At 38.4% G+C, this 22,627-nt stretch overlaps 1 protein-coding gene across 5 annotated transcripts in view; it reads left to right on the top strand.

Annotated features, from left to right (window-relative positions):
• Positions 1 to 22,627, top strand: part of EIF5B (eukaryotic translation initiation factor 5B) — a 39,076-nt gene that overhangs the window by 8,859 nt on the left and 7,590 nt on the right. For 2 of the 5 annotated variants that reach the window (XM_082334556.1, XM_082334560.1), the window contains exons 2-18: positions 2,177 to 2,295; positions 7,155 to 7,280; positions 7,371 to 7,473; positions 7,837 to 8,488; positions 8,982 to 9,202; positions 9,382 to 9,532; positions 10,823 to 10,918; positions 12,109 to 12,195; positions 13,637 to 13,726; positions 15,544 to 15,839; positions 16,484 to 16,591; positions 16,734 to 16,844; positions 17,729 to 17,796; positions 18,942 to 19,083; positions 20,046 to 20,177; positions 20,835 to 21,017; positions 21,112 to 21,273. In XM_082334556.1, coding sequence (XP_082190682.1) covers positions 2,177 to 2,295; positions 7,155 to 7,280; positions 7,371 to 7,473; positions 7,837 to 8,488; positions 8,982 to 9,202; positions 9,382 to 9,532; positions 10,823 to 10,918; positions 12,109 to 12,195; positions 13,637 to 13,726; positions 15,544 to 15,839; positions 16,484 to 16,591; positions 16,734 to 16,844; positions 17,729 to 17,796; positions 18,942 to 19,083; positions 20,046 to 20,177; positions 20,835 to 21,017; positions 21,112 to 21,273 — 2,847 coding nt within the window. The remainder of the gene's footprint in view (positions 1 to 2,176; positions 2,296 to 7,154; positions 7,281 to 7,370; positions 7,474 to 7,836; positions 8,489 to 8,981; positions 9,203 to 9,381; positions 9,533 to 10,822; positions 10,919 to 12,108; positions 12,196 to 13,636; positions 13,727 to 15,543; positions 15,840 to 16,483; positions 16,592 to 16,733; positions 16,845 to 17,728; positions 17,797 to 18,941; positions 19,084 to 20,045; positions 20,178 to 20,834; positions 21,018 to 21,111; positions 21,274 to 22,627) is intronic. The other 3 variants (XM_082334557.1, XM_082334558.1, XM_082334559.1) reach the window with 3 other exon arrangements.

Here is a 22,627-nt window from a genome sequence, read left to right as displayed (position 1 = left end):
TAGCATTTTAAACCAGTTGCTCTAAAAACTTTTTTTGGAAGAGAGAATGCCAGTGTATCTTAATACCTACAAGTAAAAACAACTAAAATATGCCATGCAGCACTGGTAACTTGCTAATTTTGAATAAACTTGTATTTAGAAATGCATCCTTGGTACTGGGCTTACAACCCACATATACAGAGGATGGGTAAGGTGCTCTAGGGGAGTAATGGTAAAGACCTGTCTAAAAGTATTAGTTTTGCTTCGTCTAAAACTGTTGCAAAACTGTACACATGGAAACAGATGGTTCAGCTTCTTTTCAGTCTTTTTGAAGTTCAAGGGTTTTTTTTTTAAGCAGAAGAAAATGACTTAATGACAGTGATGTTCCTTTGAAGGTGGTTAGAAGAGCTGGTGTCATGTAAATGATGAAATATCTCCAAAGTTGCCTCAGCAAAAATGAGTTTTCTGATTATGCAGGAATGTGGACAGTGAGTTCACGGTAGTGATGCAACTTTCTTGCTATGTGGACTTACTGACTCTTCTGCCCCATGCACATGAATGTGTTTTTTTTTTTTTTTAGTCTGTTTTTAATTGTGGGTCAAAACGTACTTGTAATCTTTGAGTCTGCACGTACCCTTTAGTTTTCATTTCAATGGGATAGTGTTATCCTGTTGACTTTGTTTGCAAAGCTGGATGTTGCTTTTCCAGTAGTTAAGGGCTTGTTCTCATTTTAGGCTGACTTCTTCCATTTTATTTCTGCAGTTTCATTTAACTAAGACTCAATAGAGTCAAAATGATATAAATGAGGGTAGCTCTGCTTCTTTGCACACTGTTAATTAATCCTGCACTTTCAATTCATGTATGGATTAATAGTTTCCTTCGCTGTTTATCTTACTGCTGCCTAGTCAGGTTGCCATCTCTGTCACACGTAGATGCACGGTGCCTATTTAAAATGAAGTTTTGCCCTGTGTTTGGGGATATGTGTTGTAGGTACTATAGTAAGTGTACTCAAAGTCATTATTGTGTATGATCTTACAAAAGAGCATGAGGAAAACATGCATGTGTGCTGGTGGTCTTGCTAATATAATAACACTTGTCTGTAACCAGAGTGTCTGTGAAATGCTGTTGGTGTCAGCTGGCTTGCAAGGCTATCCTTCGCTAGAACCTGCATGGAAAGCTGGAGGAGCTTGTTTGGCAAGGAAAGGCAGTTACGCATTTTGGCTGCAGAAGTTCACTGAGCGAAGAAAAATCCTAAAAGTCTATTGGCTCTTATTTCGATAGCTGTAGTCCTGTCTTCTCCACATGTGGCCTTGTTTTCTGGGGCAATGCCCAGGAAGTCTTTCAAGTTTCTATGCCTAGATCTGTCTGTTACAGAAATTATATTCCATGCAGTATCTGTCCTGAGTATAGAAGCTTCACACTATCCTTAGTGGTGAGTATATTAAGTATGCCAGTACTTGGAGTCATTTTTTTAGCCTTTCATGAAAAAGAGAAGTGATAGATAATTAAAATGTACTTGCAACTGTTCTGAAATACTTTGTTAGGAAGTTCTGATGGTTTTTATCTTATTTCAGAGTTGTGAGTTTAAATCTTGATTTGGAGCCTGACAGCTTCTGTTCTGGTGAGATGTGCACTAATTAACCCCTGTAATATCCTAGACTACAAAAGAAAAGGTAAAACTTCGGACTTCAAAAATGCATCTCTCTAATTGTGTACAAGTGTTAGAAATTATGAAACTTTACAATTTAGGTGTTTGTAAGTAAAATGGCAAAGCATGGCCTTAAAAGACTAAAGCAAACCCTAGTATGTGGAAACTAGTATTAACATAAGCTTGAACATCTGTAAATCAAAGCTTGTGTTAGGGTGATCTCTGGCCTCATGATGGCTTCCACTGGGAATTTCTGGGTTCTGGCTGTTGCAGGCTGTTGCATCAGAAAAAGAACTTGCTCCAAAACTATGCTTGTTTCTCATGTTTTAAACTGTCTGTGTGTCTGTCTGTCCTGCCTGCCCCCCCCCCAATGCCCAACGCCTTAAGGTATGTGCTATTTTAGTATTTTTTCAGCAGATGCTATGTAATAGCTGAGGGTTTTGGGTTTTTTTTCTTTTTTACTGGGGTTCTAGTCTTAAATATTGTTTCCTTGCTGTACTGGCAAGAGAAACACTGCGATGTTTTTTTTTTTTTTTTTTTTTATTACAGACCGTGCATTTATCAGTCACGAGGTTTTTCCACTTTTCTGACTCAATAGCTTGCAACTGGGTGGGATCTTGTAAGTATGAGAGCTACTGGCTGTCTTTTTTACATCTGACTGAGCAGCGGTAGGTGACAGCTCTTCTTTATTTCCTAACTCTGCTTTAATCTCCACACTGAAAACATTTCATACTTTCTCTCATAGGCAGGATTTGGGATCGTAGCTCTATTTGTCACTGGTTTTGTTTAATGTGTAAAACAAGTAGTTTAGGTTGGATTTTGGGAGTGTCGCTTTCTGGTACTGGCAGGATTTGGGATCGTAGCTCTATTTGTCACTGGTTTTGTTTAATGTGTAAAACAAGTAGTTTAGGTTGGATTTTGGGAGTGTCGCTTTCTGGTACTGGCCTGATTTGATTCTTTGATTGCATGAGAGATGTTGTTGAATTTCCGTTGTTGCCCATGCCTGTCTTAAAAATCTCTAAACATTTACTTGGGATGATCTGAGCACATTTGATCCCGGTTTGGTACAGAATGGTGTGCTGGCACAGCATTTAATTAGTGAATATTCAGGAATCTGTTCATAAGTGGCTTTCCCTATGTAATGCAAGTTTTCAGTAGTCTATGTGGACAACTTGTACGGGAACCCTTTTCGGCAACAGATGGTTTCTTAATGTCGTTTCTAGGGCAGTAAGGTCAATATTTTTAAGTATAAAGTATGTGAATGTTTCTATATGCAACTTTTAAAATGCTTTGGAATATTTTGAAGTCTTATATTGCTCTAAACCTGCTTAAATGGCAAAAGGCAGTGAAATTGCATAGGGGAAATGTAGAATGCTTTTTTTGATCAATTATGTGGTTCTAAAGAAAAATAGTTTTGCTTGGTATCTGAAATGTGGTGATCTCTGCATACTTGTTATGGATTACTGCCGTCTTGTTTAATTAGCCTGACTGCTGTGTCTTCTCCCACGGCATAGTTTTGCCTTGTATTAGGCACAGACCTCTGTGGAGGAATGTCTGCAGCCATTTAATGTTTTGAAAATTGCTTGTTTACATTTGTGAGTGAAGTACACGCACCTAACTCTTGCTGTAATTTACTGCATTGAAATGCTGATTTAGCAATATCAGAACTTTTCGTATCTGGCAGCAAAAATAGAGGCTGGAATCAAAAGTGTGGGAATAAGGAAAGTGGCTCAGGCTTCACTTCTGAAACAGAGATAAAAGAAAACCAGGGATATAACCCCTTCTCAGCAGTGCAGCAGCACTTTGCTTTGTTTCACTCTTTCCAGACCTCCTTGAGCCTCTTCTGCTGGGGAAACATGGGGTTATCTCGCTGTGTGAACTGGATCAACAGCAAGCCTCCTTTGAGCCCAAAGCATTATGAGCTTGAATGGCCTAAGGTAGTGAGGCTGTGAAGTCTATATGTAAAGTCTTCATGCGAAAGGAATTTGAGGTCAGAATTGAAAACTGTTTGAGCATACTGGTGCTTTCAGGTTCCTGTATCAGGCACTCTTAAAGCTGGGGTTAGGACCCTTGTAAAGGCTGAGTGGAGGGGCAAGAGAGGATGGGTGGAGACCTTTTGGAGGAGTTGGAGGAGGAGGTTCCTGGCAAGAGTGTTTGGGTTTCTGAAATGTGTTTGGGGACTGCTTAAAAAAGCTTACAGGAAAAAGTTTCCTAGGTGTATCTTCCAAGGGCAGGTTGGATGGGGCTTTGAGGAACCTGGTCTTGTGGAAGGTGCCCCTGCGTGTGGCAGGGGGTGTTGGAACCAGATGATCTTTAAGGTCCATTCCAACCCAAACCATTCTATGAATCTATGAAAGAAACTCTCCTGTTATGTATCTAAAGGCAGTGAATTCCTTACGACATAAGAATCTCCCAGGAAAAGAGGAAGGGCACCTTCTCAATCTTCTTTACAACTTTCTCTTATTATGAGATCCTAGTGGAATATTATTAGAATTTTAAAAGGGAAGGAATTCAAGGTCAGTATGGGAACAAACTCTTAGTAATGGAAGCCAATATTTGAATTCCCTGGCTTTCTAATAATATGCTTGCTTTACAGTTCTTAAGAATTATAACTGTATGTATTGCTGTATATATAAATGCATGCAGCCTTAATTTTACTTTTTACTTCATCCAGGCTCAAATGTTTGAAGCCTGCTGTGTCACTTAGTAAATGGAAATGTAGTGGAAAGTATAGATTTCTTGGAAACCACTGACTGTTGAGCAGTGGAAGCCAAGGTTGGAAAGGCTCTCATACTATATTTATGCCACTATTGTGACAGCTGAACAGTCTTCGTTATTATTCCTAAAGTGTTCTTGCTGGTGGGTGTTAAAGCTTAATGTCTGTGAATTGTTTTTTTCAGTTTTTGATTTGAGAGATTCCACCACCCCACCCCCCCCCCCCCCAGGTTTTCTTCTTCAAGGTTCAGTTTAAGTGAGTTGATTTAAAAACAAACAAACCCCCATCCCCTTAAAGCCTGTATCCTGGAAAACATAAGGTACCATAAGCATCCTCTGCATAAAAACCATGTGTTTTATGTTTGGACATAACTTTCTGCAAAGTTGCAGTGTGAAAAGTCAGCCTTGAGAATATCCATGTAAAATATAAGCTGTTTAAAGGCTTGGCTCCTTAACATCTGTACAAACCCATTGTTAAGATCCTGTAGTAGTGGGAGCAGTACAGCCATGGATGAAGTAGTAGTGGAGCTTGTATTTTGGTCTCTTCAAACTATTTCAGGCTTGGATTTGACTTGGTCTCCTCCACTAACTCCTAGAGTAGAAGGAGGTAAGCAAGTGTGCTTAATAAACTGATATGCTGCACTTAATGCAAAAAGAAACATGACGGCCTATGTGTGGGCCTAGATGTAATATAGTAAGCCTGATATTCGGGCTTTAACTGTAGGTGTCGAGATGATTGTTGACATTTTTATTTCAGCTGTCTATGCTACCCCTGGTGCACAGCCAGTTAAACTGCTTATAAAAACAGCTCTTAAATTGCTGAAACATCAAGTCAGCTGTTCTTAAGGTGGAAATGGCCAAAAAAGTTTGTGCTTTCCTCTTGGGGGAGGTGGGGGTTGGTTTAGAAATCTTGCATTAACCATTTGAGAGTTACATTTCTTTGAGAAATGTATTCCTTATCATGTCAGCACATAAGAAGTACTACTAGGTATAGTCAAGGCGTATTTTTTTGTTCTCTAGATACTAACAGTAAGTATCTCTGGTAATAAAGATGTTGTACAGTGAAGTGCTTCATTGTGGTGCTTTTATTTGGCTTGTTCAGTCTATATAGAAGAAAATTTAAGATCTTGAAAATAAAATAATCAATCTTGGCCTTTAAAAAAAAAAAGTGCATTGTTGCTTACTTGTGCTATTGTCACATATAGACAGTGTTTGGTGACTTGCTTATGCCCGATTTTTGGGATAAAACGGGTTTGTGAATGTCAGCATTCACTTAAACTTGTAAAATGATTCTCTCAGCCCTCCCCTTTTGCAAAGGGAAATACAACTTAGACTTAATTATTCCTTTAAAGATTCTGAAATTCAGTAAGTACTTGATTTCTTTATTAATACTCGACTTCTGGGTTTGTAAATTCGCAAGGCTGAAGCTCTGGTAGTTCAGAATTTGCTGATATCTCGGAGGTCCTGAATTTGGAAGAAATGCATTTCCCTTATTTTCTGGGTATAGATTCAGGTATTTGGTCGGTCAGCCTTTGCCTGACTGAGTTGTCCTAAGTGGGTGGTAATAATTAAGACAGTGAAATTGTGAAATAAAGAACAGTTTTCTGCCCATGTATTTAAGAGGGAGTTAGATGAGGTATTAATAGCATATTGATTAAAAAGTTTTTGAAACCGCAAGCTGCAATAAAAGGAGCACCCTAATATTTGCTACTTTAATAGACCAGTTTTGGTCTGAGTACTGAAGTTCTGTGTGTGAAGCAGGGAACAGGAAAGTAATCTTCTTACAATTGTATTGTGAGCGTGATTAGGTGGAAAAACCTCTGGACACTAGACTTAGCCTTTGCTCAGTTCTTATGGTATGAGTCAAGAAAAAAGTGCATCTGAACTACAACTGTTGATAAAGGACAGGAAAAAAGCCACTTCTGCTTAATTGAAGATGAGAGGTTACTTACAGCAAGAAAAGAAAATGCTTTTCAAAGAGAAACTCGATATAATGAGATCTAATGAGGAAGGATGCATATTTCAGATGCTTAGTGAAACTTCTTTTGGCTTTCTTTAGGCCTGGGAGAGGTAATACTAAGGCAAGTGGTGGAAATGATTGCTTGCCAACTGCATTGGTATTTTTTATGATTGGCTTTAGAGTCTAGCTCAGGTCTGAACTGTGTTCCTCCATGTGACTTCTCTTGAATGATAAGAATAAAACTTTTCAGTCTGATGGCAAAGCATAGGTAACTGTTATAAGTTGGAAGCTGTGAAGAACTTCCACTTACGTGCTAAATAAAAATACAGTAGCTTTTGTTGTTTACTAAAGGGTCTTTAAAGGAGCAGATAAGTGCTTCTTAATAGAATTTCCTGGTTACTAAATTGCAAGATTTCTTCTATTTGTGCTTCATATTTGAACCTTCATCGTGGGGGCTGCTTTTCTGGCAATGACGCTTACTGTGATTTGAAGGGCTGTACAATTCATCTTTTGGAGGATCAAAATGAAACAGCCTAGTTACATTCTTCCAAGAAGTTTTATCAAATCTCACATCTAAACTAATTTTAAAGTCAGCGTTGTAAGAACTGAAGATGTTTTACTGTTCCACCTCCCTTCAAGCAGATAACGTGTGAAGCTTTTTCCTTTTCATCCTACTGGGTGGAATAAGGTATTAGCGCATAATGGTTTGTTAAATGTGGTTTTTGCCCTTCTGTTGCTTATGTTTTGTGATTGATTTTTTTGAAGCTTTTGTTTGTTTTATGCAGATGGTTTCTACTTATGTAAACTTAATGTTTGAACTCTTGATAATCCTGCTTTCCTTTTGCATTTCAGTGCAAAAGATGATATTGATATTGATGCCCTTGCTGCTGAGATAGAAGGTGCAGGAGCTGCAAAGGAGCAAGAGCCACAGAAATCCAAAGGCAAAAAGAAAAAAGAGAAGAAGAAACAGGATTTTGAGTAAGTTTGGTTTTTTTCCTATCTGTCTTATTTTATTCCATTATACAAAAAATCAGTTACTTAAGTACCATAACTTCTTTCTTATTTTAGTGAAGATGATATCCTGAAGGAGCTGGAAGAACTGTCAATAGAGGCGCAAGGAGGGAAAGTTGACAGGGAACCTTCTGCAGGAAAGGTGAACACTGAGAGGGAGGTGGGCTATTTAATAGAAAATAGTTGCAATACGAGACACCTCTGTCCCAGAAAAGTTCTAGTGTTGCACTGTAGTTGGAGATCCTATGTGAAACTTGGCAGCTAGCATGTATTTTTAATTATACTTGATCATATTTTCATAGTAAAGTCAAGTGTGGAAGATTTTACCAGAAGCCATGTTTTCATGCTGATAATTATTCAAAGCCAATCAGAATAAATTTTAATTGTGGGCTGAGGAATAGTTATTGCTTTCAGACTTTGTCTTCAATAAGAGAAGTTTTTCTTGACATCTCTCAATGCTGCTACTTAGCTCACAATAGCAAGTAATTTTTCATGGCTGATTATTTAATTGTTTAATTACCAGGTTGAAAATGACAATGAAGAAAGCTTATCAAAACAAGATAAAAAAAGGAAAGGAAAGAGTAAAAAAGCCAATCTGGAAAATGACTATGACAGTGAGGAAGTGGAAGATAAAGATAAAAAATCTAAAAAAACTCAGAAAGCTAAACAAGACATGCTTTCTGGCAGTGATGATGATGATCATGAGACACAGCTTAAGAAAGGCAAAGGGAAAACTCAGAAGTCAAATAAAAAGCACGATCTGTCAGAAGAAGATGAAACTAACATTAAGAAAAGCAAAGAGCGTGTGGGGGCAGTGTCTACAGGTGAGAGCGGTGATGAATCAGATGAGGTCTCCCAGTCTAGAAAAGGACAAAAGAAAAACCAAAAACTAAAGTCTGCTCCTGCTGCTGAAAGTGGAGATGATGATGAAGAACCTTCATTCAAAGTAAAAACAGTGGCTCAGAAGAAGGCAGAAAAAAAAGAACGTGAGAGGAAAAAACGTGAGGAAGAAAAAGCGAAACTGAGGAAGCAGAAAGAGAAGGAAGAGTTAGAAGGTGGTAAAGAACCTGCAAAGCTGAAGGAAGCTCCAAAAAAAGCTGAAGAGAAGGCTTCTCCTGAAGTCATGGCAACCCCTGGCCCTGGGGAAAAAGGAGAGACTCCTGCAGGAACAGAGGGTTTGTAACGTGGTTTCTAAAACTGTAATTTAAACACTGTAGCTTTTATAAGACGGCCAAAGAGTTGGCAGGCAGCAAAGATGATTTGTTGCTTTATTCAGAATCAGGAATACTAGATGTTTGGTAGCCTTGTCTGCCTCTTTGTGTTGACTCACATGTGGCTGTTTTTTCTGGCCTGTAGTTTGGTCAGGTACATGGGAAAACAAAAGCCAGATGGCGAGTTCTCATTACAACATATACTTACAGTTCTGTATTGCAAACATAGTTTTTCACTTCCCAGTTATTCTGTTACTTTAAGACTTCAGGCCCTGACTTTGTAATTTAAGAGACAGTTTGTTTGTTTTTTTTTTTTTTTTCATTATGAAGTACTTCTGTAGTAGCCAGTCAAAATGTTCCTCATTTGCTGTTGTTTATCATATTTGAAACATTAATTGAATTTAGAGTATCTTTAAAATTTCTGGGATCTTTGAATGTATGTTTTTTCTTTCTGTAGCTGATGACAATGAGGGGGACAAAAAGAAAAAAGACAAGAAAAAAAAGAAAGGTGAGAAAGAAGAAAAAGAGAAAGAGAAGAAAAAGGGTCCCAGTAAAGCCACGGTTAAAGCTATGCAAGAAGCCTTGGCTAAAATGAAAGAGGAGGAGGAAAGGGCAAAAAGAGAGGAGGAAGAACGCATAAGACGACTGGAAGAACTAGAAGCGAAGCGCAAAGAGGAGGTACAGTGTATCTTACTCTGAGGACAGAGTACGAGAGAGGGTAATCTTAACCTGTACCCTTGCTGGTGCAGTTGGTGGATTAGTCCTTAATATGTTTCTCATCAAGAGAATATGCACTTGGTCAGCTTTTGTGTAAAGCGTGCTTTAAAATTTCTGCATGTTTTTTAACCTTTTTCTAGGAACGATTAGAGCAAGAGAGGAAAGAAAGAAAGAAACAGAAGGAAAAAGAGAGGAAGGAGCGTTTGAAGAAGGAGGGAAAACTTTTAACAAAAGCTCAACGAGAAGCCAGAGCCAGAGCGGAGGCTACTCTTAAACTACTCCAAGCTCAGGGTAAGCAGTAAAGTTTTAAATACTACTACTACCCGCCCCCACCCCCCAATTTCATACCCCTTACTGCTCTGTGTTTGTTTTTTCTATCTGGAGCTAGGAGGGCAAATACTGAGTAATTCCATGTAAAGGTGCTCTGGGAAAAATCGCTTCTTTCCATTGCTTGGCCCGAAGGCCAGGATAAGCAGATGGGCTGTGCTGCAGGTCTTGTAAGACCGGCAGTCTCGATCCTCTTGGATTAATTCATGTGCTTGCCTAAGCAAGTGCGTTGTTTTGCCTCAAGTTAGCTAGTGCATGGGAACAGTATATTATCCTCTTGCGTTTCCTTCAAGAAAAGGGTATGTAGGAGCTTTCCTGCTTTTCAGTCAAATATAATCTATTTCCATTGCAATGAAGTAAATGTATCCAATGTATTGTAATCCCGTGTCCTAATTTGTTCCTAGTAACTTGTTTGTTCTGTAGGTATTAGAATCCTTCTATTTGTGTGCTGCCACAACTGGACTTTTGTCAAATCTGCACTGTAAATCACACAGTACCTGAAGGAATATTGAGTGTTTCAGAAGGTGCAGCAGTAATTAATTTGTCTTTGCACCAAACTTCTGTTTTTAATTTAATCCCTTCCAACATTACAGTGCTGTCTTTCTGGTGAGGTGAAGATGAAGCTGATGAATTGAACCTGGCATTATTTTAATACCTAAAAAGGTCTATGTTGTGTGGGGAAAAAAAAAAAACAACACAAACCAACCAAAAAACCCCCCCAAAAACCCCCCAAACCAAAACAAAACCAAAAAAACAACAAAAACCCCCAACACTGAGCAATAGGGAAAATACTGTCTACTGAACAACCTTAAGCTTTTAAGAAAAGCTGTGCCTCTTAACTGCTCCAGACTCTCTGAAACTAGGATGACTGGCAGACTGATTTTGAGTTAGTTTTAGCATAGCAGACTTTAAATTGGCATATGCTTGCTAAACTTGAGGTATTGAGGTTCATGAAATCCTAGGTAAGTATGTGATAGCTTCAAACCTGGAGTCTTAGGATCAGATTTTTTTTTCCCATTAGTAATCTAACTTCTTTTTGAGAGCATTCAGAGTATCTGAAGAACTATACTTTTCTCAAGTTTTGCAGCTTTTGAAAATCAGACTTTTTAAAAAGACAAAATATGCATTGAACTTACTTTCCATTCTCTTCCTTCCTCCACCTTGCAATTCTGGAAAACGTGTTCTCATTTAAATCAAAGCTTATGTTTAGTACTTAATAGCCTGGATTTTCTTTCTAACAATTTTTTTTTGCAGGTGTTGAAGTGCCATCCAAAGACTCTGTGCCAAAGAAGAGGCCAATATATGAAGACAGAAAGAAAAAGAAGCAGCAGCAGCCAGAAAATAAAGAAGGTGTGGTTTGCATATAGGGATACTTAATAGATCAGTCACAGTTCCGGAAGTGTTTGTGGAGTAAATCAGCTAATTCTAAACTAATTGCACTTCAGGGTGCCTGTGAGGTTCTTTTGACACCCCTACCCCCACATGCAAGTGTTAATGTATTAGGATCCTAAAGTTGTTTTGAAGACTGCTCACTTAATCCTTTTGTTTTACAATCTACTTGACTGGTTTGTTTTTTTTTTTTTTTTTTTTCTAAACCTGGGTATTTTCTTTAGAATTTCTAAATGTTGGAGATGTACAGAAGGTAAAGGCCTTTTACGAATGTGAGGTTGGATGCTTTGTGTGCATGTGTAGGTTAAATACAATGTAGTGTAAGCAATAATGACTTGTAATTAAGTCTAAGTTGATGTCCCAGGATGAAAGGGGATTGATCCTAGTTTTAGTACTTTTCTTTTAAGTTGGAGACAGTTTTGTTTGTTTGTTTTCTTGTATATAAAAAGAGTTTTCAGGGCATGAGTAGTTCAGAGAGCTTGCATTTTTGAAAGCTTAGAACTTATTGCACTAGTTAGACATAGTGTGAATGTGTCAGAATTTTTTACTTTTGTGCTTCGTGGTTTTCCTGTGGGGGTATTGCTGTGGCTCTTCTCAAGGCTGTTCCTTAGTTTAAACAAAAACAAACCCCCTTGCATCAGTGTTTTTGTTATGTAGCTGGGTTTTATTTTACATTCGACATGAGAGTTATGTGGCTACTTACCACTTAAGAAGGAGTGTGTGTAAAGAATTAAGAACACTGCTTATCTGAATTGTATCAGTGATTTTTTTTTTTTTAATATGGAACAGTAGAGCAAGAATGGGTAGTTCATTAGTATTACTTAATTTTTCTCGTCTTTTAAAGAAAACAAGTTTTTTTTTTTTAGTGTTCAAAAGCAATGGTAGTCCTCTTAGCCAATAACTGACCTATCACATAAATCTGTTTAACTGCTTAGAAAGCCAAATGTTTTTCGAATCAGCCACATGCTCTAACTTTTGTTTCAGCTCAGTAAGTGGGAGTTCAGTTAGTTTGGTGTTAAATAAATTCAGATTTCATTTACTTGTAACAGCACAACTTAAAAACGGAACTTAAATGTGAAGTTATGTCTCTAACTAAGTTGGTTTGCGCTTTGGAAGAATGTAGCATCCAATTTGCTTTCTTGCAATTTCAGAAAGTGTGGAGGTAACTTCCCCAGCTGAAGATGCTGTAGAACTGGAAACACCAGTAAAAGAAGAGACTCCTCTTCCGGTAGAGCCAGGTTAGTAGTAAAGCTAATAAACTTAAAACACATAAGATGACTGTGGCAGTACTGCATGGTAGGTATTGTACCTTGTTGGATGGGTGCTGAGTGTTCATCCTTTCTTTAGGTAGTTGCTGGGTTTTTTTTCTTTTCCTAAAGGAGGAACTGATGGAATTTTATGGAATAAAAACGCATGAGGCTTCAGAATGAGGCTGTAAATGTCCCTTATTCTGGGTGAGCTCCAGTGTTCCATTGGCTTAGGCAACTATCTCAAATAAGCACATTCAGTGCCTTATGATTAGCTCCCTTGACTTTTCTTTCGCTTTCTAAAAGGCTGTTTTGTTAGTGGTTAGGTGGGGGTACAGAGGGGATATGCTGCTTCAAGTATTGATACTGCAATATTCACAGTGATTGTATTCTCAATTCCAAATGTTTTGCTTTCACAAGTGCTGAATACAGTGGACGTGGGTTAGCCTGTGAAACTGAGTATCAGCATAGCAAGTAATTGTTGCCCTCATTTTTGCCTACACACAGTACTTGTTTTGGCAAAATCACATTGTACTGGACTTTTTCCTCAGCAAGGAGACTGTTCCAATTTTTACCCTTATTCTTAAGTCAGGCAAATACTGACAAAATTTCCAGCTTTTTGAAAACAAAACTGAATGTGTACTCTAATTCTGGCTTGACTTATCTCTTGAAAGAGCAATTCTATTGCCATAAAAGAGAAGGGCTCACTGGCAGAACAGTAGTTCCCAGTTAATGTTCTGGCAGCGGGGAACTTGCACTTCATTTCAAAGAGATAAAATTTCATGACACTCCATGTGCTGCAACATATATATTGTTTAATGCCTCTTTTGGAGAGGGTTAAAAGTTTGCGTTTTTCCATTTGTCTGTTATATCAAGAGACTGCAGCTCTTAATATCTGACTGAATTCCTGCTGGAATTAATATATTTAATGCTTCTGGAATCCATGGTACAATTATGTTAAGGCACCTCGAGTCCTAAAATAGAACTTTTTATAGACAATTTGTTATTTTCCCACTAATTAAAATTAATACTGTAACCCAACTTGTTTTCTTGTTTCTCTGTCACTTGGTTACACATGGCTAACTGTTAATCAGGCAGCTCCTTTCAAGGAACATGGTTATGGTAGAGGTTTGTGTGGCATGCATTATGCAGGCACTTGCATGATATGCAGTCAGGAACTAGACAAGTAGGTTAGTGATGTCTTCCAAAAATACGCTTTGCTAGGAAAAGATGCTAGCACTATAAGATTTTGTGGAGAGAATGGAAGATTATTTCTTAAGTGTGCAGCATTTTCTGTTTGGGGAACATGGAGATAATTTGGTAGAATTATGACAGCAGCAAACTTGTAAGTTGCAGTTGCCAGTATGTCAAAGGGCATCTAAAAATGTATGTTGCTGGGCTGTTTCTTTTCCTCTGATGTTGGGTTTCTTAGTTTCAGAAGAAAAGGAGGAAGAAGAAGAAACGGAAGATGCGGGTTTGGATGACTGGGAAGCTATGGTTAGTGATGAAGATGAAGAGAAAGGTGGGCATGTAAATACCAAACGAATGCTTCTTCTGATTAAGAGGTTTCTTTGGGCTGAGTTTTTTGTTTCCATAGAAAACAATAGTGTATTTAGATTCTCTCCCTGCCCTATTAGGTAAATTGTGAGGCAAGTGTGATGATAAATAAATACAAGATCCTCTTCTTAAAGGCAGAGCTTTCAGAAACTGCACAAATACTGCTCAAGAAGACCCTTTGGAAATACTCATATGTGCCGTTATCGCCTAAAATAAATTAGTTGGAATTTTTTGTTCGTTTTTATGGGAGTAAAAATCCTCTCCTCTTAATATGTGCTTAAACCACCTCTGGGAGTTTAGGAAGGCCTTTTACCTGGTACTGTATTTCTCTAGTAACCATTCCAAAGCTATAACAGCTTTTACTTGGCAACATCTAGGAGAGTACCTTTGAGACAAGTTCTGAAAGAAGCGGGGGACTAAGACAGTGTGAAGGTTAGTATGCATGCATTATAGTGAGTTCTAGATACCTTCTCTCATCTGCTCCTTTGAGGAAGAAAAGGAAGTATTGCCAGAACACTCATATTCTTGCACATATGTGCCAAAGCCCATATTCTGTCTGTGGCCAACAGCAATGTTTATGGGGAAGTTAGAGCTGCGCAAGAACTTGGGGATAACTTCTCAGGTCCTTTCTTCCAGTGGTGGAGAAAGCCGTATTGCTGCGAGTCTTCCTGAACAGGAGTTGATTACTGTTCTTAGCGCTTCCATGATGTGTCTTCATTGCTTCTGAAGATGACTGTTCATCAAGTATTTTTTGGCTTGGTCAGCCCTATACTTCTGGCACCTGTGCTTTCAAGTGTAATGCTTTATGTACGTATATGTACAGCAGTATGGATTTTATTTCAGCACAGGTGTGTATACCTGTGGTGCTGGACTGTTCTAATTGGAGTAGTGAGGGCTGCTCACCTCCTTGAAAGTCTGTTTTAGTCTGTCACCACTGTCCCGGGGAGAATGTCACATCCCACTTCTTGCTGCTTGGATTTGAAGGATCTGCCAATGTGATCCAGAAGAAGAGCCTTCCTAGGAATTAGATTTAGTGTTTTACTAAGCTGATGGACTTTCAGCATAGCAAGAAAACATAACTAATCTCTGAGAGCAGTGAGCCTCCTAGCAGCTCTGTAAGGAAGAGAATGCATGGCTTTAAAGTGGTCATTAGATTGTCTCTTACGATTTTGCAAGTATGATAAATGGGAAGCTTTCAAAGAAAGAAAATTACTTTTTGATAGTTCTTTTTGTTTGTTTACTGAAGAATTCCTCTGAAAAATAATTTTCTCTGAACAGTCTAGGAAAGCCTTGAGATGAGACTTTTAAAGATGTAGAAGAGACCATTGGTTCTGATTGTTACTTCTGCTTAAGTGGGCATTCCTGATCAGTAATACACAGAACCCATCTTGTCTTGAATTTGGAGTATTTTGGCTTTCTGTTCAAAGGTGTGAGTGCATTCGTTCCTTTATGAAGTGCTCACAGCTTTAAAGAACGTCACTTTATCTGAATATTTGCAAATGATGTCAAGCGTAAGTGTGCTGATAACATAATTACTTCCCCCACCCCAAACTCACTCTGCTTGCACAGATTCTAAACGCAAGTCAGCAGCTCTGAACATGAAACGCTTTTTTATATTGAAAGTTGAAAAATGATCTTGACTAGCACTTCTTGAATGGAACCTACTCTCAGTCCTCACTCTTCTATAGTAGTCTCTCTTTTTTTTTTTTGTTGTTGCCCTCTCCCCCACAAGTGTGAATTTAATACAGAATTTTTACTTTAAATTTTGTGTTTTTCTGACAGAGAGCAAACCTGTCCACATTGAAGTCAAAGAACAAAATGAAGTGGATGAGGAAGAGGAGGAGGAGGAAGATGAGGAGGAAGAGGAAGAAGAGAGTGACGAATCTGAAGATAGTGAAGGGAGTGAAGATGAGGATGAAAAGACTTCAGATGAGAGAGAGGCAGACTCCCAAGCTATTGGAAAACAATCTGTGGAAAAAAAGCCCAGCAAGGAGATTAGCTCTGATTCTGAGTACGACTCTGATGATGACCGCACTAAGGAAGAGCGTGCTTATGACAAAGCTAAACGGAGAATTGAGGTATTGAGATACAGCTTTATTTGAACAGCTGGGCTCTTGTGTTGTGTAAGAAACAAGTTAATCTTCAGTTCATTGAAAGGCCTTTTAACCATATTTGTTAAAATGATGGCTGTGTCATGACTAATATTTAGGCAGGTCCAGAAATGGGATTAATTAGGAAAAAAGACCTGTTTTTGCCTGAAGCTCAAGTATTTGATTTTAGACAACTTGATCACAAAGAATGTGTACTTCAGTGTCATTCCCCTCCACCTCTTCCCCTCCTGGAGAAAGAGGCTCGTATCCTTTACAGATAGATATTTCAGAGTTTTAAAAGATGTATTTCTAAACTTCTCAGCATTTTTGTGGCTGCTAATGTCCTCTATTTCCTTACACAAGATGCTTCCTCAGAATGCACCATCGACAAAGCTACGTTTTAGTGGATATAACTACTTAGACTACTAGACTGTAACTGAAAACAAAAGAACAAAAACGTAACTGTTAGTGGTAAATTTTTGATTTGCCAAAAGAGGGATGACAGACCTTGAATTGCCTTGAAAATTCAAGTCTCACAGTAAACTCTGTTTTATGTAGGTATGTAATCAAGTCAAGAGGTGAGCTGTGGGTTTTGGTTTATACTTACCAATTTTTATGTGTCTTTTACATAGAAGCGACGAGCTGAAAACAGCAAAAATATGAACACTGAAAAGCTCAGAGCACCGGTTATCTGTGTCCTGGGGCATGTAGACACAGGCAAGACGAAAATTTTGGATAAGGTAAGATGTGAATATGAAGGTACTGCCTGTGCATCTTGTTTATGCATGTAGTTTTTTGGTTGAAAATAGAAATAATTAAATTGTACTCGGAGATGACTTTAGTCTCTTACATGTAAGAATTTCTGGTCTTTTTTGTCTTTAGCTCCGCCATACTCATGTACAGGACAGTGAAGCTGGTGGTATCACTCAGCAGATTGGTGCGACTAATGTTCCCCTTGAAGCTATTAATGAGCAAACTAAGATGGTGAAAAATGTAAGTTATAGCACTTCAAAAACTGGTTTTTTTTGTTTTGTTTGTTCGTTTTTTTTTTTTTTAAATATGAAATGTAAACTAGTTAAGGCCTTGTGAGATTTCCTGACATGGGCAGATGTACTTTCCCCCTATCTCTAATATTGGGGTTCATTGGTTTTTTTAATTCCTATCCTCCCCCCTGACCCCACCCCACAAGGGGAGGCTGTCTCATTTTTTTTATTCTGGTTGATACATTTGGTTGCAGTTAATGCATTGCCACTTCTTCAGAAAAATACACAAATACTGCTTACTTTGTTCTGGACAGTACACATATGTACCTAGACTGCTTATTTGTCAATATTTTGATTGTAAATTGAGACTTTTGAAACTTATTGAGTATATTTTCTGTTAAAAACTTACCTTTTACTGTGTGTGCTGAAATTGGGCCAATTCCTGGGTGATGAATTTTATTGTGTTACAGAAATAGTAACTGTTCTGTATTGCTTGTTTTGCTTGCAGCAGCAGCTGACTGAAAAACCTTGGTAGTGATGGCTTTTTCCAAGATTTTACTCAATTTATTAAAAATGTAAAGTCAGTGGAGAGGAGGAAATGTTCAAGACGAGGATGATAAATCTCACTAGCCCGAACTATTTTTCCCTCTGTAGGCTGCCTTGTCTTACAAATTTTAGCTGAACTTACGGCCACTCGATACCTAGGGGAATGTGCTGCATCATATTTTTTTATCAAAATGAACTTTGGCTGATTTGGTTTACAGAGGGTGCTGGCCTTTCTTAAAATATGTATCTGGATTTTTGAAGTGAAGGCTGTCAGTAATGCTGCCAGCTGTTCAGGGTTTTTTCTTCTTGTGTAATCTTTGCAAGATGGCTAATATTTTGAAATGTTAGTTTGACAGAGAGAACATAAAAATTCCAGGCATGCTGATAATCGACACTCCAGGACATGAGTCTTTCAGGTAATGTTTTCTCACAATATAGTACTTCCCAGAAGTGATGGCTAAAGCATCTGGGCATATTTTTAACAAAGTGCTAGGTCTTTGCCTAATCCATTGTGTTCTCACTTTAAAAACAAAACAAACAACCTGAAGTAGAGGAATAAGTGGATTTGCTTAGTTTGCAGGTGCTTTTTATATCTGATTAATTGGTGGCCTTTCATATTGATTAATTTTGTCTTCATACCAGTTGAGCCATGAATATCTGAAAAAGCATGGAAGTAACTTTTTTCTTAATAGTTAGTATAAGAGGAAAGACGGAAGCAGGAAGCTAGCTGGAGAAGAAAAGGTGAGGATTTCAGGTGACCTAAGTATTCTGCTATGAAAAATTAAAACTTCTGTCCTAGCCTCCAGTTCATAGTGTCCTGGTTACGGTAACTGAGTTCATAAGACTGGAAGTAACCAATTGCACAAGTCAGCTGAGTCTTAGCAGAGATCACGTGCTGTCTAGGAACACCAGTGGCATGCAGGCGAGGCACTAAATCAACTTTCAAGTTTAAAACATGATATGTGTAACTGTACTCACTGAGGTAGTGCTCGGGTGAAATCTCCAAACAGAAGGATTAAAACTTTCATGTGATGTTCTTAAACATAAACCTCTGCAAGCATTGAAATGCCATGTCTTGGGGCACTTGGTAATGTTCTGATCAGTTCCTCGGCATCATACCACTTACAGCTCTTCACCTTCTAGCCAGGTTTTGTTTGACACCAAAGATGTCTGATAATCTTAGTGTTTACGTAGTATTGTGTAATAAACAGTCTTGTTCAGGTTTTGCACTCCTGTATTTCACTGTAATGGTCTAAATTCTCACTCAGAAAAAATCAGAACATAACTTGTAAAAATATATAATAATAGGAAAACTCTTGGGAGAATAATAGTTTCTTATTTTTGCTTACACATACTCTAATATATTCTGTTAAATGGAATTTACACAGTGTGATTTGAATATTTTTTGATATAGTTACATTTTTGAGGGAAAAATAACTACTTGATCAGCTTTAGCATTTTGTTGGTCAATGTAAGTTTGACATTGTATTTGATGTTTTTATTAAAGTTCTGTTGCTAAATGGCTGATTTTTTTTTATTCCCCCCCCCCCTAATGCCACAGCAATCTAAGAAATAGAGGAAGCTCACTTTGTGATATTGCTATACTTGTAGTTGACATCATGCATGGTTTGGAGCCACAGACAATTGAATCAATAAATCTGTTGAAATCAAAGAAATGCCCCTTTATAGTAGCTCTCAACAAGGTAAGATAGCTTTTTACTCTAACAGCGTGTTTTTCTACTCTTAATACTGTATTTGGCATTTGACAGTGTTCTGTTTTCTTCCATGAACTTGAATTGTTTGTGTAAAGTCTGAAGCAGTGGTTCTTAGATCCTCTCTTGCATTTTTCATGTCCTTGATACCCCAGTGGCTTTACAGGAGCTTTGCAGAATGAGCATTAAGATTGAAGGTTGTTGGAACTGAAGAGGCCGTTATCTCATTGCTCAAAACAGCTGCTTTTTTAAAAAAAACAATTGGATGGAGAGGTGTTAAAGCCTACAGTGAGCCTGAGATTAAATAGCCAAGAGTTCTTGCATTTCAGGTTATAGTTCTATCATTTGACCAGGTTATAATTCATTTTCTAAAGGCATGATTTTGATTTGTACAGCAAATGTAATAGTTTCTTGGACTAAGTCCATCCTGCTTTGAAAACTTACTTAAGGAAGTATTTCTGAAGTATGCAGTTGTGTCTTCTGAACAATCCCCCTGTGATCCCTTCTCTGTACCAACATGGGAAAGGGTCCAAATTCACCAGTAAATGTTGTAAGTTCTTTGTAAAAGTAGTACAGTCTCTTTTAGGGAAAAAAACCCCAAGCTTCTTTCTTTTGGTGTATGTGAAGCTGCATATGGCTCTCTTTCTTCTGAATGTTTTACCTTAAAGTTGATATAATTAATGTATATAAACTTTTCCTATATGAACCTAGATTATTATAGCTTGAATTTTTAAAACCTGAAGTAGTATTGCTATCATGAAATACTGCCCGACATTGGGTAAATATATAAACAGAGACAAATATAGCAGCTAAAGGAAATAAGATTTAATTTGCTTACTGGAGCAAATAAGTGGCTAGCTATGTTGGCTGGTAAAGTATTTCTCACAGAAGATGTGGCATAAGCATAAGCATTTAGTAAGCTGCATAAGATGACATATTACTGTATTTTTAAGATTGATAGGTTATATGACTGGAAAAAAAGTCCAGATACAGATGTAGCTGTCACCTTAAAGAAGCAGAAAAAGAATACGAAAGATGAATTTGAAGAACGTGCAAAAGCTATCATAGTGGAATTTGCGAAACAGGTAGGTTGGATTAGTCAAGGTTCTTTGGTTAACCAAAGCGATAGTAAAGATGGTGGGTGGGTGGTGTGGTTTGTGTCTGGGGTTTTTTGTTTTGTGGGTTTTTTTTTTCTTTCTTTCCACAAAACAACTTGGAATATCAAGAAAACTGTTGCATCTCTTCTGAGACATCAGTGTTTACCTCTCATAAACCAAACTTTGTTGTTGCTAAATTAATCTCTCTTAACTGCTCCATCTTTAGAGTGCTAGTTTGGAGAAAAGTAGCAGCTAACCACTGTGCGTGGCCAGTGGAGTCATGAATAGCAGATTGTTTTCTGCCCCTATTCTTTCTCTCTTTGGGAATCGCCCGGGAGAATTCCATCTGCCTCTGGTTCCCTTGAATGCTGGCAGGGCATGAATTGCATCGGTTGTGGGAACTTCTGTTGGCAACATACAATGCTGTCTAGAAGCTAGATGTGGTAGTTAGCTTTGTAGAGTTATCCCATACTGCTTCCAAGTGTGGGTTGAGGCTTCATGTTCCATAGCATGCTGTCAATAACAATGTTTTTCTTAAAATTAGGATTTAAAAAATGCAATCGTAATTGACTGGGGTTGAATGTTACTGTTAATACTGATGTGTATATATGTTTTTCCCTATATAACTATTAATCCTGATTCCAGGGCTTGAACGCTGCCTTGTTTTATGAGAATAAGGATCCCCGCACTTTTGTTTCTCTTGTACCTACCTCTGCTCACACAGGGGATGGCATGGGAAGTCTGATAGCTCTTCTCGTTGAGCTAACGCAAACTATGCTGACCAAGAGACTGGCTGAGTGTCAGGAGCTGAGAGCTCAAGTCATGGAGGTAATTCAGCAGCTGTTCTTTGAAATTCTAAAGAATTTCATTCAATTCTTTGAAGTGCTTAAATAAGGAGTAACTTTTTTTCCCTTTCATTCAGGTTAAAGCACTGCCAGGCATGGGCACTACCATAGATGTTATTTTGATTAATGGACGCCTGAAAGAAGGAGACACCATTATTGTTCCTGGGGTAGAAGGTCCTATAGTAACTCAGATTAGAGGTCTTCTGCTACCTCCTCCTATGAAGGAGCTACGAGTTAAGGTATGGAAACTGGTTAGTGTATTGACATTTAGAGAAGATTTAGAATCAGGGAAAAAAAAAATAATCAAGTTTTATTAAAAAAAATGAGAATGTAGTAGAGTGCAGTTGTATTTATTGGCAGTATCTAGGGATGACTTAAAGGGGAAGATAGTGCACATCCAGCGTTCTTGTGAATGTACTTGTATGTACACCTGTTGGTGTGTCTGTTAGAACAGGGGCAAAGAAAAGGATCAGGGAGCTCCCTTGCAGTGAGGGGTAAGATGTGCATGCTTTAATGAGAGATGCAAGCACGTGGGCTACGTGTGAGAGGGAGATACCCATCTTAGATGGAAATTGGAGTGTACTGGTGCAGTGACTTCTGAGCTAAAGTATATATTATTAGTAAAAAAACACTTTTACTAACAAAAATCATATACAGCTAAATTTGAGAAAAGCGAGCAAGTGAGTTTCTAGGAGTAGCTGGTGAGTGGCGATGACCAGGACCTCTGCAGAATCTGCAGCCTTTTGTCGTTTTCAAGAGTTGTTGGAGGTTTTGCTCTCTTGGTGTTAGACTGGGGAGAGACACTGAATTTGAGATCCTGCCTGTATTGCTTTCCATGAAATGAGGAGGAGAGCCACAGAAACTAAAGGCTATAAATACATTAATACATGCATTAATACATACAATTCAAAGATGATGAAGAGAGCTGCTCTGATTTTTCCTGTTTAAAAGGGAAGGAATAAGTGTCTGCACAGATTTTGCTTAAGGCAAAGAAAACCATACAGATGACCTAGGTGAATGTAACGGGACAGGCCTTAAAGGTTTGGTTTAGTGGTGGAAAACTGGTGTCGGGGTCCTAATCTAAGGCCGTGACAATTTTGGTGTGCTTCATTTCATTGGAGAACTGTGTAGCTGCAGGCCGCTGTAGTCCATAGTGTTTAATCTAGTTCCTTCCTGCAAACTTAGATACTCTTGTAAAGTAGTACTAATAATTGCTGGGGCCTGGGCCGACGTCGGCGTTCCCTCTCTGCCGTGGTGATCCTCTGTCGCGAGACCATCGTGGCCTCGGAGGTGCTGAAGGATGCAGCGCTGACGCCGAGGTGGAATCTGAGCAAGAGCTTCTTGGCCTGTTTTAAATAGGAAGACAAGAGGCACCGTTTCCACTTGTGTGTATGGCAGTCCTACGCCTGTGGGGTAGGACAGCTGCCTGGGGGAATCCAAGTCAGGCTTCCCGCGCTGGAGCACAGCTTTACAGTAATAACTCGATAATGGCTAGAGAGCGGCAAAAGGAAGATTGATGTTTATGCCTAGGTTATGTTCTTTGCTTTGTTGGAAGCTGTTGAATGTATTCTGGTACTGTGAGGAATGAATTGA

This window comes from Platalea leucorodia (assembly GCF_965183815.1).
Source record: "Platalea leucorodia genome assembly, chromosome: 2".
Lineage (NCBI taxonomy): Eukaryota > Metazoa > Chordata > Aves > Pelecaniformes > Threskiornithidae > Platalea > Platalea leucorodia.
Note: the sequence above shows the minus strand (reverse complement) of the source record. Positions and strands in the feature narration are given on the sequence as shown.